The sequence below is a fragment of the Cygnus olor genome, chromosome 16, assembly GCF_009769625.2.
Source record: "Cygnus olor isolate bCygOlo1 chromosome 16, bCygOlo1.pri.v2, whole genome shotgun sequence".
NCBI classification, from domain to species: domain Eukaryota; kingdom Metazoa; phylum Chordata; class Aves; order Anseriformes; family Anatidae; genus Cygnus; species Cygnus olor.
The window spans coordinates 6,560,976-6,578,909 of record NC_049184.1 but is presented as its reverse complement, the minus strand read 5'-3'; the positions used below and the strand labels follow the sequence as shown (position 1 = coordinate 6,578,909).

At 35.7% G+C, this 17,934-nt stretch overlaps 1 protein-coding gene across 8 annotated transcripts in view; it reads right to left on the bottom strand.

The window, feature by feature from the left end:
• NCOA3 (nuclear receptor coactivator 3) overlaps nt 1-17,934 on the bottom strand; it is an 84,647-nt gene that overhangs the window by 19,044 nt on the left and 47,669 nt on the right. For 4 of the 8 annotated variants that reach the window (XM_040575799.1, XM_040575801.1, XM_040575798.1 and 1 more), the window contains 5 exons: nt 10,850-10,925; nt 5,279-5,386; nt 2,564-2,736; nt 1,357-1,457; nt 269-443 (listed from right to left, as the gene is read on the bottom strand). In XM_040575799.1, coding sequence (XP_040431733.1) covers nt 269-443; nt 1,357-1,457; nt 2,564-2,736; nt 5,279-5,367 — 538 coding nt within the window. In that variant the 5' untranslated portion in view covers nt 5,368-5,386; nt 10,850-10,925. Of the gene's footprint in view, nt 1-268; nt 444-1,356; nt 1,458-2,563; nt 2,737-5,278; nt 5,387-6,836; nt 7,872-10,849; nt 10,943-17,934 lie in introns of those variants that run through there. The other 4 variants (XM_040575800.1, XM_040575802.1, XM_040575797.1 and 1 more) reach the window with 3 other exon arrangements.

Here is a 17,934-nt window from a genome sequence, read left to right as displayed (position 1 = left end):
AACAAACTGAAAAGGCTAAAGTACAGTGTGAATTTCCAGCACATTTATTTCTAGTGGTGTGTTTATTAAGAATATTTTAATTTTGTGCATTATTAAGAACATACTAACATTTTTTCAAAATTAATATACTTTTGAAGTCAAATTTCCTTTGCAAAAGTAAATTGTTTTGTAAGGTTATCCATTACAAGTTACTTAGGTGTTTGTTTTTTTCCTTCTCTGATTATTTTCAAATAGTCTAATGACAGTATAGTAAGTCAACTTTCATTACCTGAAGATTTTGGTAAGTTTTTAAGGAAGTCCTTCCGGTCCTCTTCATGCAGGATACCATAGACGCTTGTATTTACCAAATCTTCTTGTTTATATTGCAAATACTGTGTGACATTTTCTGACACAAATACTATGTTCCCGTCTCGATTTACAACGAACAGGAAACCATCCAATGCCTAAATATTAAAGTGACAACATACCATATAAGACTGCAAAATTCTGAACATAATTTAGTTTAAAAATCATGCAGGTGCTAAACGTCAAATTACAATACATGCATTTCTTTTCATGGGTAGTGCTAAATTTTCAATTTTTTCTGCACAGGAAATTGTGCCTGTTAAGAAAAGATTTCAATATCTAAAATCAATCCATTTATTATTCAATTGAGATTTTTCACAGTGATAACCAGCTTTCATGTTTTATTCTTTCTTTATCTGAACAGAAGATAATGAATTCATAACATTATTTCAATAGCTGGCAAACTGAAATATGAAGAAATTCGGTAGAAACAAGTAGTAAGACTTAACCATGAAGACATTTCCACCAACAAGTGATAAAGTAACAGTCTATCCTTTTGTTAAAATACTGTATGTTCTTAACTGAAAGAAAAATTAAATTCTTATTTAAAACAATAAAGTTTCGAACATGCTTTTTCTTAGATTAATATGCTTGATAGCAGCATTTGTTGAAGATGCTCCACATTTTAGAAACACAAACATCAATATACATCACATACCTCTAGTCTTTGTAAAACCTCATCCATTTATTTTAATGGACATTCCCTAAAGCTAAGGGAAAATATTTCTTGTATGGCTAAGCCCTGCTTTAGTTGTAATTTCCTAATGACTGCCAGAAAAAGTAAAGCACAAGAATACAAGAAAAGGCCAAAGGCTATTCTTTTCTTTCATTCTACAGACTATTTCAACAAAAATAAGAAAACACAATGGATTTTATTTCTGATCCTTTCACAGTTCCATATAGTTCTTGCATACTATTTCACTATAGCATTGCAGGCTCTATTGTAATAGTTTCAGCTGCTCTAATTTTTTTTTTCCATAGGGATTTACCAGGTACCTAGTTTGTACTTGCCTGTAATAAAAGAGGTCCCAAGGAATCCTTATCAATAACTCCTTGACCCGTAGAAGAGACATCAGCTTTCTGAACATCATCATCATTAGAAACAGCTTTTCCTGAAAATCAGAAGATGTTTCCATAAAGCAACATTTCATATGAAACTATATTTTTAATATTACTAGCCAGATTCTGGAAAGTAAATAAATAAAGGAAAAAACAAACAAACAAACAAACAAACAAAAAACACTAATGAGAGAGGAGATCTCAAATAGTTCTCGTTGCTTATGACCAGAATAAATGTCATGGCTACGTAATATCAAACCCTTTGCTCACAAAAATTGACTTGACAGTTAAAGCTGGATCAAAGCAACCACCACTCTGTTTTGCGAACAGTATTTCTTCTGCTGCTTCCAGGATCATATGTCTGATGAATGCTTGATGAATCTTTCAATGTCCATTAAACAGACTTTTTGGCACATCTTTCTGGTTTTATTTTGATTATCTCATTATCATTGGTCACAGTCCTCAGATGCTATCACAACTGTTCAATGAGCAGTCTTTGGGTAGTGTTAATAAATGTGTGTGTGTGAGCACACGAATATGTCTGTATGTATATGTATATATATAAATAAAATTATATTTTAAGGATCAAAATATCCTAAATGAGTAATTTGGTTGCAGGCAAAGGTGCAATAGGCATCCACATCAGGCAGGAGAATTACAGAAAACAAACAGTAAACTTTGTTCTGTGGTATCGCATACTAAGCTGTATAATGAAACAATTATTATATTAGAGTACATGCAATTGCATTAGAAATATCTTAAATATCTTAAGAAATTAAGAAATATCTTAAGATGTCTTTTTAGAATTGTTTTAACATGTATTCGAAACTGTGGTAAATTAGCAAGACTGGCAAAATACACAACATAGCTCACTTGATTTGAAAAAAGAATCTACTGCCCAAAGGAAATATGTATAGTTGACACTTGGTAGGCTAGTCATTTAAAATATATATATATTAATATGTATATATATAGTCATGTGAGATATATATATATATATATATGGAATACATATATATTCCATCACTATGAATTTCATTTTTTTTTTGCATATACCCGTGTATTTAAAAATATATGTATTGTACCACTTAGTCTTACCCTTTGAAAAAGGGATCACAAGAAAATGAAATTGTTTGTTTGGCTTAACAGGGAACTGTACCTTGTTCTTTTATCTGTCGAATCTGTCTCACGGTTTCTTTTAAAATAGCACATTTGTCTGGTTTGACATTGAAATTATCAATGTCACTCAGATTAGCAGATATCAGTTCAGCCAGTTCTTCAATGTATTTGCTTTCCTGCTCACGCCGACGCTTCTCACCACTGCAGGTCAGACTAGGAATCAGAAACATTATTACGTATACTTATATTCCATCATGCACAAAAGCTGTGTGCTCACACTGAACTTCGATGTACTTCTTGTACCACCTATCTATTAAACTTAAGTAGTAGTCATTCTTCTAGCAAACACAAATCTAACGGGGCGTGCGTATGTTTTGTTCTGTTGCTGTTTGTTTTGTTGCTTTTTTGTTTTCTTAATAATCTTAAGTAGCAATTTATCTTAAGAGGGCATGAGGTTATTCATCCAAAAAAATCCTTCTGTGATACTCTATTGTCAAACAATGAAAATAGTAACCGCCTATTATAAAACTGTAACATTCCTATTTTAATCTTAAGTTACTTTAGATTTGTTTATAATTTATAAAAAGGAATTTAGCATTTTATATACAATCTTTTCAAATTGCTTGTAATGAGATGACTATGAAAGGTGATACCTAAAAGAAATTTCTAGGCATTGGGGAAAAAAAGAAAAAGTCATCTCGGTTTCCAAGAAAATCAGAATCCCAGACAACCTAATGTTGAGAGATAAAGTCTCTCTCTGAAATTTCTTTTCCTGCATAGTTTAACATGCTGAGTAAAGATATGGTCTATAAGCTAAATCAACAAGGACTGTGGCATACCCAGAGCATCCTGAGAGTAGGAAGAAGTATTCAGGAGAAAGGAAAGGGGCAAGAATGGACACACTGAGGGAATGAAAAGACAATGAAAAATCTTTGAGAATGATAGAATCACCTAGGTTGGAAAAGACCTGCAAGACCACTGAGTCCAGCGTCAATCTGACCTACTGAATCCCATCACTTAAACACATCCACATGTCTCTTAAATACCTCCAGGGATAGGGACTCTACCACTTCTCTGGGCAGCCCATTCCGATGCCTGACCACTCCTCTCCATGAAGAAATTCTTCACAATATCTGAACTAAACCTCCCATGTGCATCTTGAGGCCATTTCCTCATGTCCTATCACTTGTCACCTGAGAAAAGAGACGGACACCATCTTCACTGCAACCTCTGTGCAGGTAATTGTAGAGAACAGTGAGGTCTCCCCTAAGCCTCCTCTTCTCCACACTGAATAACCCCAGTTCCCTCAGCCACTCCTCCTCAATCTTGTTTTCCAGTCCCTTCACCAGCTTCATTGCTCTTCTCTCTACACACTCAAGCAACTCAATGTCCTTCTTGTAGTGAGGGGCCCAAAACTGAACACAATGTTTGAGGTGCGGTCTCACCAGCACCACGTACAAGAGGACGGTCACTTCCCTGGTCCTGCTGGCTACACAAGTTCTGATGCAGGCCAGGATGCCATTGGCCTTGGCCACCTGGGCACGCTGCTCAGCACCCCTGAGTCCTTCTCTTCTGGGTAACTTTCGAGCCACTCCTCCCCAAGCCTGTACCACTGCATGGGGTTGGTGTGACCTGCATAATCCTCCTTCTGTTGTTGATAATAATTATAACAACATTTTTATTGTCCTTTACTAAACTAGTCAAACTGAGTTCCAGTTAGGCTTTGGCCCTTCTGGTTTTCTCCCTGCACAACTTCACAATAGCTCTATAGTCCTCCTGAGTTGCCTGTCCCTTCTTCCAGAGTTCATAAACTCTTTTTCTTCCTGAGTTCCTGTAAATCTCTGTTCAGCTAGGCTGGTCTTCTCCCCTCAACTTTCACTGCATTGGGACAGCCTGCTCCTGTGCCTTTCAGATTTAATTCTTCAGGTCCAGCCTTCCAGGACTCTACCTGTCAGAACCACCTCCCAAGGGACTATGTGGAGGACACTCACAAAGAAACTCTGGGATATGGTGCAAGGATCTGAGGATCTCATAGGCAATTTCTTACATGATGGAGGAAATTAGCAAGGGACAGTGGGGAAGTGTGTAAAAGGGAGAAATAAGAGTACACATGATGCCTGGTATTTTGGTGAAACGAGACGTTTTGAGAAGGTTTTACTGTGTGGGAACAAGAACATGAAAGTATAGCACAGAACCGTTAGTGTGTGGCAAAAAGTAAGGAGGTCTGAGACAGAAAACTAAATCCCTCAGATAACTGAATCTCTGACAGGTTTGAATGAGGGGCAGGAAGACAGCATGGAATAACAAAATTCAAGACATGGTTGCAAAGAACTAGCCTGGAGAAATGCAGGTCAAAAAAGTCCTCACTCTATTGCAGTATTCTGTAGTAACCATAACCATCTGAAATGAGGCCTGCAAATCAATTACCAGATATAAGATGCTGCCTCTGTAATTTCTGTGAAGCAACAAGTTTTTCTTCTTTTGTCTTGCAATCACAGCTTCAAACAGTGACTCCTTAAACATCCACTCCAATAAGATTTAGCAAGAGACTAACTACTGAGTGTAGTTCATAAGCTTTGGCAGATCTACACATAATAGTAAAGCCGTGCATCTTCACAACAAAAACTGCCCTAAGAATTTTTCAACTGAACACAATGCTTTGTTAAAACATACTCGAAAGTGCAATGAAAACTTGAGAAATAGTAAAACAAACAAACACGTAGCAAAAGAAGCGGAGAAGTCTCTATACACCTACCTTGCACCTGGGGTATCACAAGGCAATGGCTTGCGCTTCCTTGACTCATTGGTCAAGCTATCCAAGGAGTTTTCTCCTAATCCACTCATCCTGACCACACATCAGCAACTAAAAGCAATAAAATAAGAATTGTGAATGAACCTCTCAAAATAAAAGTGTAAAATGTAGAGAATTTACCCAGATAACTCATTTATTTTTATTTATAGAACTGAGTCTTCATTTATTTATTTATAACTGAAAATCCATCTACCATTTTACTACTAAAAATACATCTGGTTACAATTTTTTTAAACCTATTTCACCAAAATATAGGTTTACAAAACTTTGCATCAATGTCAGCAAAAATAAATGTAAAAAAATGCATTTGATTTCATAGTATAAATTACAGTGTGAGTAATCTGTATTCTATATATGCTGAAATAATTTTTCCCCATTTTCAGAGATGTTTAAAGCTTTGCACCATAGAACAGGAATGACTGTATAGCTCCAATTTGGCTGAAAATAGTAAGATTCTCAGTGTTTTAATATATACTAGGAAACTTGAAAAGAAATAGGTTTCTTTTCATAAAACAATAAAGGAATTAAAATGCCATATAGCCTCAAAAAGACATCTAGTAAACAAAGTGCTTCCAGGACAAGTCATCTAAAGAAAAAAGAGAGGTGTCTGCATTGCTTCTGATGTACTAATTTGGTTTTTGCTTACCAGCTTTTTGTGGCAAAAAATACTACTACCTAAGAGGAGCAAACTGAAAGAGAAAGACCCACGAGAACATACTTGTGTGAAGCAGAAGAGGGGTTGCTTGCAGCATTTGATACTGTTATCACTGTATGTCAGCTATGGACAGAGAACTGGGGACATTCTTCCTACAGCAGTACCAACCTTTGGAGACTAAAAAGGACAGAGGATTGCTGACTGCACTGAGGAGGAAACACTGGATTACTCTTGCAGATGTGCATAGTTCAGAAATAAACTGGCATACATTTAAAGCACAAGTTCTCTTTACAGCTAAGCAAATGTCATGATGCTTAACATAAAGTCATATCAATAACCAAGTCTCATTCCAAGTGATATGCAATAGGACAGGAAAGGATAACATACTTTGTAAATCACAGGAAAATTAAAAATAACAGTAAAGTATAATCTTGCATTTGAAACAAACTATTACACAAGATGCCTAACTCCACAACTATAGCCAGGACTGCACAGGTACGAAGTTGGTGTAACAGCTAACTCTCTGACACAAAACCAGGATGGATAAGACAGGGTAGATGGAACGGCAAGCCTGAAGACTGTTATTCAGTCAGGTATTTCTCCAGGGTAAAAATTCCTAAACACAGGGAAAATAGCAGCCCACCTTGCTTGAGGCTGCAGGTACACAGTTACACCACTAGATGACAGTATATTGCCAAACGGCAGCAAGAATGGTATTTTCTTCAATTAAGCAGCTGAACGAAAAGCTGCTCAGCTGAACAAGTAGTTTCAAAACCAAATTATATAAACAAGCTACGATCATGCAAAAAGCGGCCGATTCTCTGAAGCTCAGGAGAACAGACTCACAGGGTCTAACGCCTGCGGAGCGCACGCTCAGGCCGCGGGTGACACACACACCCCAGGATCAGGATCGGTGCTTCTCCCCTCCCGCAGCTGCATTCCCGGGCAAAGTGTGATGCTGCAACACGAAGAGCTATTGCGGCGAGAGAGAGGATGAGCTTAAGCTATAATAAGATTTGAGGATGGCTCAGGAAGGGTGTGGGCACAGCAAGTATGTCCGAAGCCAAGAGCAAATGCTTCTATTTAAGAGGAAGAAAGATTGAAACTGTATTAAATATTGAAAAAATTGAGCTCAGATAGCTTGATTTTTGGCATTTCAATGGAACGTAATTTGGGTTGCATTAAGTGATTTAGAACGGAAATGCCATTTCTGGTTTGGCATCTACCTGTATTGACAGGTATTGAGCTCAGCATAGGATTAAATAGAAAACAAAGTTACTATGTTTTGTCTCAGAAACATGATACACATCACAGCACTTGTATTTAAGAAAAACATTAACTGCCTACACATAAAAGCTTGAAGAAGGAAGGAAAAACTTGGTAAGTGGTGTAGCTCATTTCCTTACTGTTATACCCAAGTAGCTTGCAGTAGTTCTTCCAGCCTGGAGCTGCAGAGTGCACTGCCCATGCCTCTTCCTTTCCCTAGGAATACCTTTCCAAAGGTATTCCTGAGAAGGTACATAACGTCTACAACAACTGCTTAGCTAAGGAGACTCTAGCAGCTGCTTTCCAATACGCGTGGATTTACAGTACAAACTGTTAATAGTCAAACTAATCTTTCTGCTACAGGACATCTTAGCAAAAGAAGCCATTATTGAGTGAGTTAATAATGAAATAAATCACCAGTTAAAAGATACCAGATGTTACATTTATCTATTGAATAGGAACCTGTAATTTCTGACGGGCTAAAGAGTTTTTTGAAAAATAAATCTATTTGGGGGAGAGGGGGATTTTTTTTTATGCTACTCATTATGTTTAGAAGACAGCTCTGAAACAGTTTTCAAAAGTTAATGCATTTTTACCACTGAAGTAAAAGAAGTTTAATACAACCACCTTCGTAAACCTATTTTCTGAGCTAAATTAAAAGCACAATTTCTGGCTCTTGCATCTGTAATGCTAGCTAGAAAGATGGTGCTAGAAAGACTCTACTGCTTATATTGCACAATCTGATTTAAGGAAAGCATTTTTTGTTAGAAAAGAATTGCACATTGAAATTCTTATTTGCTTAATGAAAAGATATTTATAAGCTAGCTTAATTTGACATGATAAATAGCTCAGTTACTACGTAAACCATGGAAAGTGTAAGAAACTTTAGGTAAGTATAAGTTACCCAAAGCACAGGAATTATAATCTTTCATCATATATTATTGTTCTTACTCAGAACAACTGAAAGATAGACGTGACAATAATGACTTTCATAAAAAATCTGACAACTGTTTTGCTATCTTTCTTCGAAGTTACAGGTACAAACTCAAAAACTGGATGGCAAACCTCATGCATAAAAGGTTAACTAACAGTATATGCACGTTTGTGCTTAAAATGCAAAAAGGTACAGCAGATTGATTACATGTAAGGATGAAGGGATGCTGAATATAAATTCTATTCCATCACAAACAACTAGATTTTTCTAAAATTTATCTGTCCCTAATCTATATAATTTGTAGATAGAATTACTTGGAACTGCCTAATTTTAAAGTCAGGTATACTTAATAATTCCATGTATACCAATATTGGTATACCAATAATTCGTATGTATTTAATAACTTTCAAATGTTTGCTAGTCTGATGTTATTAGAACCAGCAAATTACTACACTGCATTGGAATCCTTTGTCATTCCCATGAAACACTTAGTAAAATAAAAGCTATACTCTATTTTGCTATTCAGTACAGTTGATAATAAGCCATACCTTGTTCTGTCCAATATTATTTTCCAGTTATTTGGGAAAACACAGCACTTGCTCTCACCAAATAATTTAGAAAGATCTATATTTGTATGAAATAGACAACGTTAAAATTGGATGGAAGGAAATATGACCAGAGCAGTCTAAAATTTATACTTAAAACAAATTTGAGAAAAGACAAGATGTTATAAGAGATGGTTTAATGTCTTCAAAGAGAAAGACATTAATTCCTTCAGCTGCAGCAGTAATGAACCACTATATACTAATGTTCCTATATCCACCAGTGGATTGGAACCAGAGGCAGCAACATTTGGAGAAAATGTTCTAAGCTTTCATGACTATTTAAAAATATTAAATCCTAGAATTGTTTTTGCAATACTACTAGATTTACCTTTTCCAATATAATCTTAAATTTTCCACGTTTTTTCTCACTCATCAAAATGGGGAATGAAGAAAACAAAAAACAACAAAGAACTTTTTGCTTACCAGTAAGTATCTTGAAAAAAGCGTTTGTCCCTTTTAATGAGGTGCATATGTCTCTGCCCTTGCATTATACTTTTCACATGGTAGGTCTATTAATTTTTCAGTGAAAATCATAAATGGACTGTTAAAAAAAAGCACTATTGTTTTGCACATGACATAAAACAAGTTCCAGTAATTAACAGTCCATCCATTTCAACAATATATGTACAAATTTCAAAAAACAAACTGAAGGAATGTAAAGAAATCATCAGCATTTAGATGACTAGCTCTTTTCAACCTGCCAGTTTCAATATTTAGACAGGCTAAAAAATTCTTCTAAAATTGTGTCCTGGTCCACCAAAAAACAGTAATCATGTCAACAATAAGATGTTTGAAATTGAGAAAGTTCCTAAAGCCATTTATTAGAGAGCATTCAAGTCAAAAGCACATTAAGAAGTACTGAATACACTAAGCAGAAAGTTTTCAGCCTGATATGATCATTTCTTCCCTGGTCTTACTCCCCTCACTCTCACATAAACTGGAATGCTCCTAACTTAGAACCTTAATTTCTGCTACATTGTCTTTCAGTGCGCTCGTTTCCTTCTTCAAGTGCTACTTCCCTTACGTTCTTTCTTATGCCGGTGTTCTCAGTCGGTTAAAGACCTATTTACCAAAAAGGTTATGGCAATTGGGAAACTTTTGTCCTATCAGAAACCAAAAAATATAGACAAGTATATACTTCAGATTTAGGTTTTGTATTTGTTTAGTTGAAATAGTTGACCATACACACACACACACAAGATAAAATTGTATTAAGTGCGTAAACTCTTTTAGCGCTCTTTTAGTCCCATTAAACCATCAACGTTTTGCTATAGTAAATATATGTATTTGTGGCATATAGCACATTTGGAAGCTCTTATGTCTGAGCCAACTTCTCGTTTGAAGAATTCACTAGGGAAAAAGCATAAACTGGCTCTTTGCATTCCCCAGTATAAGCAAATTATGAAAAATTAAATCAAACCAGTCCTTTTCAATGAATCATGAAGATGGCCTGGAATTTCTTTAATTGTTCATAATTTTAAAGTATTAAATACAATCTTCCTTTCTAAAAACCAAGACATAATTCAGAATACTTATCTTAAGATGCAAACTGTAATAAACTGGTTTATGCTAAGGAAAGTCCTAAATCATTAAATTTAACTTTATGTAAATAAAACTAAAGACATTCTATTCAGCAGCTCCCCATTCTTAAGAAAAAAATACATTTTTTTTCCTTAAAAGCATACATATAAAAGCATGATAGCTTTCCAGTGATAAATTCTGATTCAAAATATTATTCAAAAAATAATTTTCTGATTCAAAATATTATTCAAACCAGCCAAAGTTTCTTTTGTTGTAAGACTGACCACAGAAACAACTGACGTTCCCATTTACAAGGATAGGAGTTCACAAAAAAGCAAACTTGAAAAACTCTCTTTATGTCAATATTGCTGTAAGGCTTTGGTTCTCTCGCTCTCTTTCCCTCTCCTCCTCTCTCTTCCCTCCTTCTCTCCCCATGCTTCTTATATACTTACATGTATAATATGCAGCTTTAAAAATGATACGGAAATAACTATTCAGGTACATATAGTCCAAGTATAAAATGGGTCACTTACATGTCCTTAGCAAACATTCAAGCACAGCATACTTTTCATAGAACCTTCAGGATCAGAAGTCATTTTAAGTCACATCCTGAAAAACAAAAAAGGCTGTACATGGAAAAAAGTGCTTGCTTTTCAATATTTCATCTAACATAATAATCTTAAAAAAAGTAAACATTATTCAGATATTTTAATGTGAAAGTTTATAACTCAATTGTACTAACTGTAACTGTCATTTTTGCTGTATTCTAAAAAAACAAAAAATCTGAATCTCAGCATCACAAATGCCACTAGTATGATAGATTTTCTTTCATAAAAGAACTGAAAATATTTATTTTAAATGCATTTTTTTTCCTTTAGGAGGAAAAAAAAGTAGATGTTTGATCTTAGTAACTTTGAAATCTAAATTAATTATTTTGTAAAGTTATGATTGGCAAGTACAAAACTAACCGCTTAGCCACTCTACGTCAGCTTGTACACACTGCTTTGCACTAACTGTTACATGAGAATAGCAAACTGTTTTCAGAGCTACAAACATTTGGTTTTCTGTTACCGTGTTTTTCTATGAAATTCTAGGAATGAGTAATCCATATTATCATGCATTTTATACAAGGTACGATTAAGTGTACTAATTAGTGAGATTCTGGGTCTCTACAGAGAATTACGGTAACTTAGTAAAAGTTTCAAACAACAGCTGCGTGATTGAATTGATTTACTGAAAACTGTTTAAAGCACTATGTAAAGCTGAGGCTGTTCAAGCTAATTAGAAAAATAAATTGCTCATGGGAAATATTTATGAGACATTCACATGTAAGCACACACCACAGTCCTATCCAAAATCAAGAGTTTCAAAATCGATACTTCTACCCAAACTACTTAATAGGTAATCACCAGTAGGCAGGTAAAGGAGTTCTATTCAAGTAGCTCATTTCTTAAGAGATTAAACTGAAGCTTTTCATATCAACTGGTTGCATTCACATTCATCTGCTGTTTTAACCATCCCTTTGACAATACTGATTGTAGCTTTATTTGTATGAACTGGAATTGCCAATTAGAAGGTTGATTGACAATGTGGTCACATAAGAGTAAGCATCAAGAGTAAATTGTCTGCTAATTAAAGACTTCTATAACACCATTTTATGCTAAATCAACCTCTGCTAATCATGGAAACCAGAACAAAAGCGCACACAGAAAGAAGAAAAATCAAAAGAAATCCTAAGATGCAGTATCAGAAACATTTGTTTGGACATGATGGAAAATTAAATCCTTCATCTGTTCATTTCCACAAAAATGCTAAACCAGTCCTATACTGCACTCAGTTACAGCTTGCCACCTAGCTTCCTGGGATGTCTTATACCCAGCAAAGGCTATTTGCTGATATCTCTACTGCACAGGATTTACAAAGGAAAAAGGTAGCATAAATTATATTCACTGTTCAGTGTGATGTGAAGCTTTTTCTTCCTCAGATTTTTAGAGCAGCTTGATAAACTGATGCATACGCCTGTGCAAGAATGGAGGTAGTTCAACATCACAAACAGGAGTCTCATTGGGAAACTGAACTATGCAGGAGAATCTGATAGTGCTAAATCACTCGAAGAAGTGTGAAGGAGAATCAAGACCCACCAGTACATACCTAAAGGATTCTGTATGACTGGAACTGCAAGTGGAAAGAGAGGAACCCTGAGAAAGCATGAAGTCGAAAACCCCACAAAAATCTTAATACTATTTAAATGAGTTTTAGAATATTCCTTCTCTATTCCTCTCACATAAATATTCCTTCTATAGATATAAGTAATCTGAGCTGTTTAAAGAGAAGATGGAATCGAAATTCTAAAAGTAGTACTGCAATAAAGTAACTGTAAAGAAACCTCCCGAATAATCCCACAGGAAGGCTCTTAAAGGATTTACAAGAGCATCTAGAGTAGTATTCCCTGTCCCTTCTCTAAAACCACTGCTTCCTCATCTGAGTAATGAGATCACAGCCAACTTCATAACAATTTAAATATAAAGAATATTTTATGTCAACGCTGTTTTCTGTTCTCCTTCACCCGAATTAGTTTGGGTTCCCAGAGTGTCTATACCAAAGCACAGTCGTGCACCAAGCAATTGCCAGTCTCAAAGCCAGTGCTACTCTACAGTGCCTGGCATTTGGGCTGTGCAGTTGCTTCTCCATCAGCTCTCCCTGCGCTGGTACCACTTTCCACACGTGAGCATACTGTTTCGTGCCTAAAAACAGTTCAACCAAAATCAAGACTGTTCAAACAAAGCCATTGTTTGGTGTATTTTGATGTCAATGAGCTCGACGTACTGACCTTCAAGTGCCTTCCCCACTTTCAGGATGAGCTACAGAGATACTCAGTTTACACCGTATAGAAATTAGGCATTCAACATAGCGCAGATATAAAATCTAAGTCTAAAATTGGTTGAGTTTTCAATCCGATTTTTAAAAAACATCACAGAAATATTACATTAGACTTTGGATGGAATGGCCAGGTGATAAACCATATCATTGTATGTGGCACAGCTAGCAACAGTAGGACACATTCATAGCCAAATGTGCCAGATGAGGTAAACACAATGGCTACCTTTAGAAAGATCTACAGAGGATTACATCTTTGGTCCTCCTTAAATGTTTCAGAGATAATTCATATGCCTGTTTAAAAAGGAAATCAAATATAACACACTATCCTGTAGACTATAGTACGTTAAAGCAACATCTTTTTTAACCTCTTGGGGGGGGGAAAAGAAGCAGACGGAAAAAATACCACTGAACCTTAACCACAGCTTTGTGAACCGACAGCACAGTGTAACTAACTACAGAAACAGATAACGAGACTGAAGTACAGAGTTAATATGGAGCTTTTAGTGTACTGTAATTATTTTGTGCTTCACCTATCTTTTAAGTCTTCACCTATACTTTAAGACTAAAGCAGCTATGCACACATTATGAAGGAAAAAGCAAATTACTTTGTTAATTGTATTGATACATCATTATCCAAATCTAGCACTTCCCTCAGTACAATAACCGATGATAAAATAGTATTCCAAAACATATGGATTTCATCATTCTCCACTCCCCTTTTCTCCCACCCTCTCAGCCTCTATTTTCTAGATAACAAATAACTGACTCAGACACAGACTTCACTGAATCAGGGCTGTCAGTTAAAAAAATAAAAGGTGCTATCTATAATCTGGCAGTCAATGAAGCACACCTTGTTGCAACATGTTAAACAATCTTAACTCAGCACACATCCTTTTTATGATATACGTTCCATCTTAGGGAGACTATAATTTTTCAGGCCTTGTCAGGTTTCATTTACCAATTTCCCTGCTGTGTTCAGTAAGCACTGTGCACTTTGCCTCTTTTTTTCAGACATGACAATTAACTCGAGCCTTGTTCTCTTTGCATATATTAAAATGACAGGGCACTTTCAGTTTAAGGATGGGCAGAGGTGGAGCACACTCCTGGTACTTCTCCTGTTCCTCTGATAAATAATGTGTGCGCTCTATTTTTGGAATGTCATTACTTGTTAATTTGTTTCCTGTATGTTCCTGTTTGCTAGCCACTGCAATAGATTTCAGATCCCGTCATAACAAAATGGAAGAAAAACAGGGGTCCCAGTGAACTCACTGTCACGAAAAAAGGCTAGTCTTTATCCCTCTACCTTGACCATACGCTGCAGAATACTTGGCAAAATGTCTCACCTGTCAGCTTCGGCGCTGTGCTACAGTGATTAAAGCAGCTCACCTGTGACCCAAAGACGTGAGCCACATTCTGCAGTCAGAACAAATGTTGTCCTCATAACCCAGCTGCAAACAGGTATTGAACTTACACTTAGCTAGCTGTTCTCATCGGGATAGAGCTCTTTTAAGTAAAAGGCAGTTGGACATGACGCAGCCACATCATCTACTTGCATGACACTGGCAACAGGAGGCCGAAAGATGCTGAAGGGAGCCTTTCATCTCAACTAATGTCCAAGCCCCTGTACAGTATGTGGTCGTTTGGGCTGTCGGTAGAGCTGCTGGCATCTCAGGTTTAGAATGTTTTTAACATAGGTACGTCCTTACCAACTTGTATCTGGAAGACTTAGTTAACATTTAAAAAAAAATTAAAATGCTATAAATATATCTAAAGAAAGAATCCTGAGCTCAAATACCACCAAAGAGACAGGATGTGATATATGGGCTACTATAATGAGATGTGATAACTACATAACTGGTAAGAAACCACACCGCCACCATTCTTTTCTGTACATCCAGACACTTTAATAGAAGAAACTCAGGCAAGTCATTGGCTGACTGAAATATATATGGTCTGCTTGAGTTTTACATTAATATTTACTGACGTTCTAAAAGTGAAAAACACTTCTCCCCATCATTCTTGCCGAAACAGTGGGTGCTATGGAAAGAGCTTGTGCTGTGACCAGTGCACTATTCTCTTTACTACTGATAACAGCAGTAAAATTCTTTAAAAAAAAGAGAGAGAAGAATTTTAATGAAGTTCTCCATTTACAAGACAAAATGCCCTTGCCAGAGCTCACAAGAGAATACCAAGGGAGAGTCACTTCCCAGCTTTACACACACTTAATTCATAAGTGACTGCATGCCATGAGACATGATATAATCCACAGGTTACTAAGAAGAATGTAAGCTGTATAACGCATGTCTACATATTATGATGTCAGCATAATTTGGAATTAAATTTGAATTAATTCACATAATTTGTTAAAAGGGAAGTATATGATCCTAAATTATTTAAATTAGGATTACTAATCCAAGCTACAAAATCTGTGTAAATTAGAAATAGACATTAAGAGCCTTAGAACATGAAGATATGAGTTGGACCATATAAATCTGAAAACATAATTTATTTTTAACCAACTCTAACTTTTATGTCTTCAAGCGAATGTATTAACTCACCTGATGAAAGCTTGTTTCATGCCTCACCAATACGTGACTTCAACTGGAGTAGTAGTGGTAAAGACTGACAAAGTCTACAAGGGTGAGATATTTGCTTTGATACAACTATCTAAAACTGGTTCTGAACAGGATAGAAAGTTCATTATTTTTCTTCCCCTCACAAGCTTAATATGTCAAAAAAAATGTAAAGCACTCCATATTAGATAAAGAATTTTAATGAATACTTTGTCTTTCTCTGCCTAGCTGAAATTAAATTCTGAAGAGCTCAGAAGTATCTTCCTATGCTTCGGAAATATTTGGCCACCCATATAGTATTTAAGCTTTATATACACAGTTATTTTGCACTGCTGTGTCATAAAATGGAAACTAGAACATAAGCAGAAAAAAACCTCGAAATTCTCAGGAGACAAAGCTGTTCAGAGCATAGGCCTCGTGGGTACTTGGGAGGGAGGGGAAAATTGATGTTGATTCTAGGCTTTTGTTCTCTTTGTGTGTGTGTGCATGTATTTTTTCTTAATATATGAACCATCTCTCTTCTCTTGAAACATCTAACCAACCTTCTTATTTAAAAAATGCAAAACATGCTTTTATACCAATATTTTTTCATTATTTTAATATGGACCGATACATCTTTCTGATTTCTAGACAGAACTGCAAAATGATGAGGCACTTAAATATTGAATAAAACCATTAAAATACAATTTGAGTTTACTAGGAAAAAAAATAATGCATTTGATCTCAATTTCTTTTTATACACTGAAGCAGAAAGTTTGCACATCTTTCAGAACTCAAGGCTAGGGACAATCTACTGACAAAACCTAGTTTTCAAAGCTTAGCCAATGCTTTTGTTCTTATTCTTGAAACACTGAAAGTCATATACAACAGTCCAATTTTATTTATCCATGCATTCTTGGCAAAACATGTTTATTAATATACTTATAGAGAAACACCAAATCCTTACTATCACTACTACACCAATTAAAGCTCAGGTAAATTTGCCAATTACTACATTTTTTTCTTCTTACAAAATACAGTAGCTCCTGTAAGACAATAGGGTGACAAAGATATTTTCCTGCATGAGCTGAAAAAGATACACAACCTCTTACCTTAATTTAATAATGACTAAGAAATTAGTTTTCCTTTAAAAGAAACAAAGCAACTACCCAAACAGTTTCACTAGAACTAGAACTCAACCTGCAAGTTTTCAGTAGCAACGGTTAGCATTTTCTGGGAGGTATACACTGTGACACTTCAAAAACAGAGTGTACTTCTGAAGTTCTTGGTGAAAACAGGAAATGAGGAAATGTAATCAACTCAACCAAGTTTGTTTCACTAAATACACAGGGTCTTTCCTCAAGACATCAGCAAGTCCAATTCCCTTTCCTGAAGCTCTGAACATGTCGTCAGCAAGTTCATTCTCCTTCCTGAGACTCTGACTGGGTTCAAATACATTTTTATGCATTATATGCATGCAATTTTTCTGTTCTGCATTTTATCTTACCAGCATCTCAAGAAGCAGACTCCGTTCTGGATTCTGGAGACAATTTAAACACAAGTACAGTCTTACAAATGGCATTAATTCACTTAGTGCTATGGCATTGATATAATTGAATCAGACTCTATCATGGCAGAATCTTACTCATTTTTCAGAGACCACAGTTTATGTAAAATATGTTTAGAATGAGAACAATTCAAAATCAGAATTTTCCAAAGCAGCAGTTAAAAGCTAGGCAAAATATCAGCAATTTCCTTGTAAAATCTTGTCCACTGGAAGTTGAAATTTAGAGACAGAAGTCACTTTGCAGCTGCAAAATAAAATTTGGATAAAAATCTCTACTAACACCAAAATACCTTAAGACGAAGGGAAAAACTGACTGGTTTTGACAGAATCAAAAATTAACTGTGCACACTATCAGTTTCTGACTTGTGATGTCTGTCAAGTAGATGCCAAGCTTAATGCCAGCTTTTGAACTTCCCTGCAAGTAATGTTCATAAAAGCATTCAGAACAGATGAATATGTTGCATTTCCTACAGCTATTATTAGTAATGTTTGTTCATCCCTGGTATTTACAATTTAGTCTTTGACTCTTGCATGTGAATTGAGAGTATTCATCAAATCAGTTGGCATGGAGATTGGCTTTTAAGATACCTGCTTATCTGAAGAAGTAAACACGGTCAAG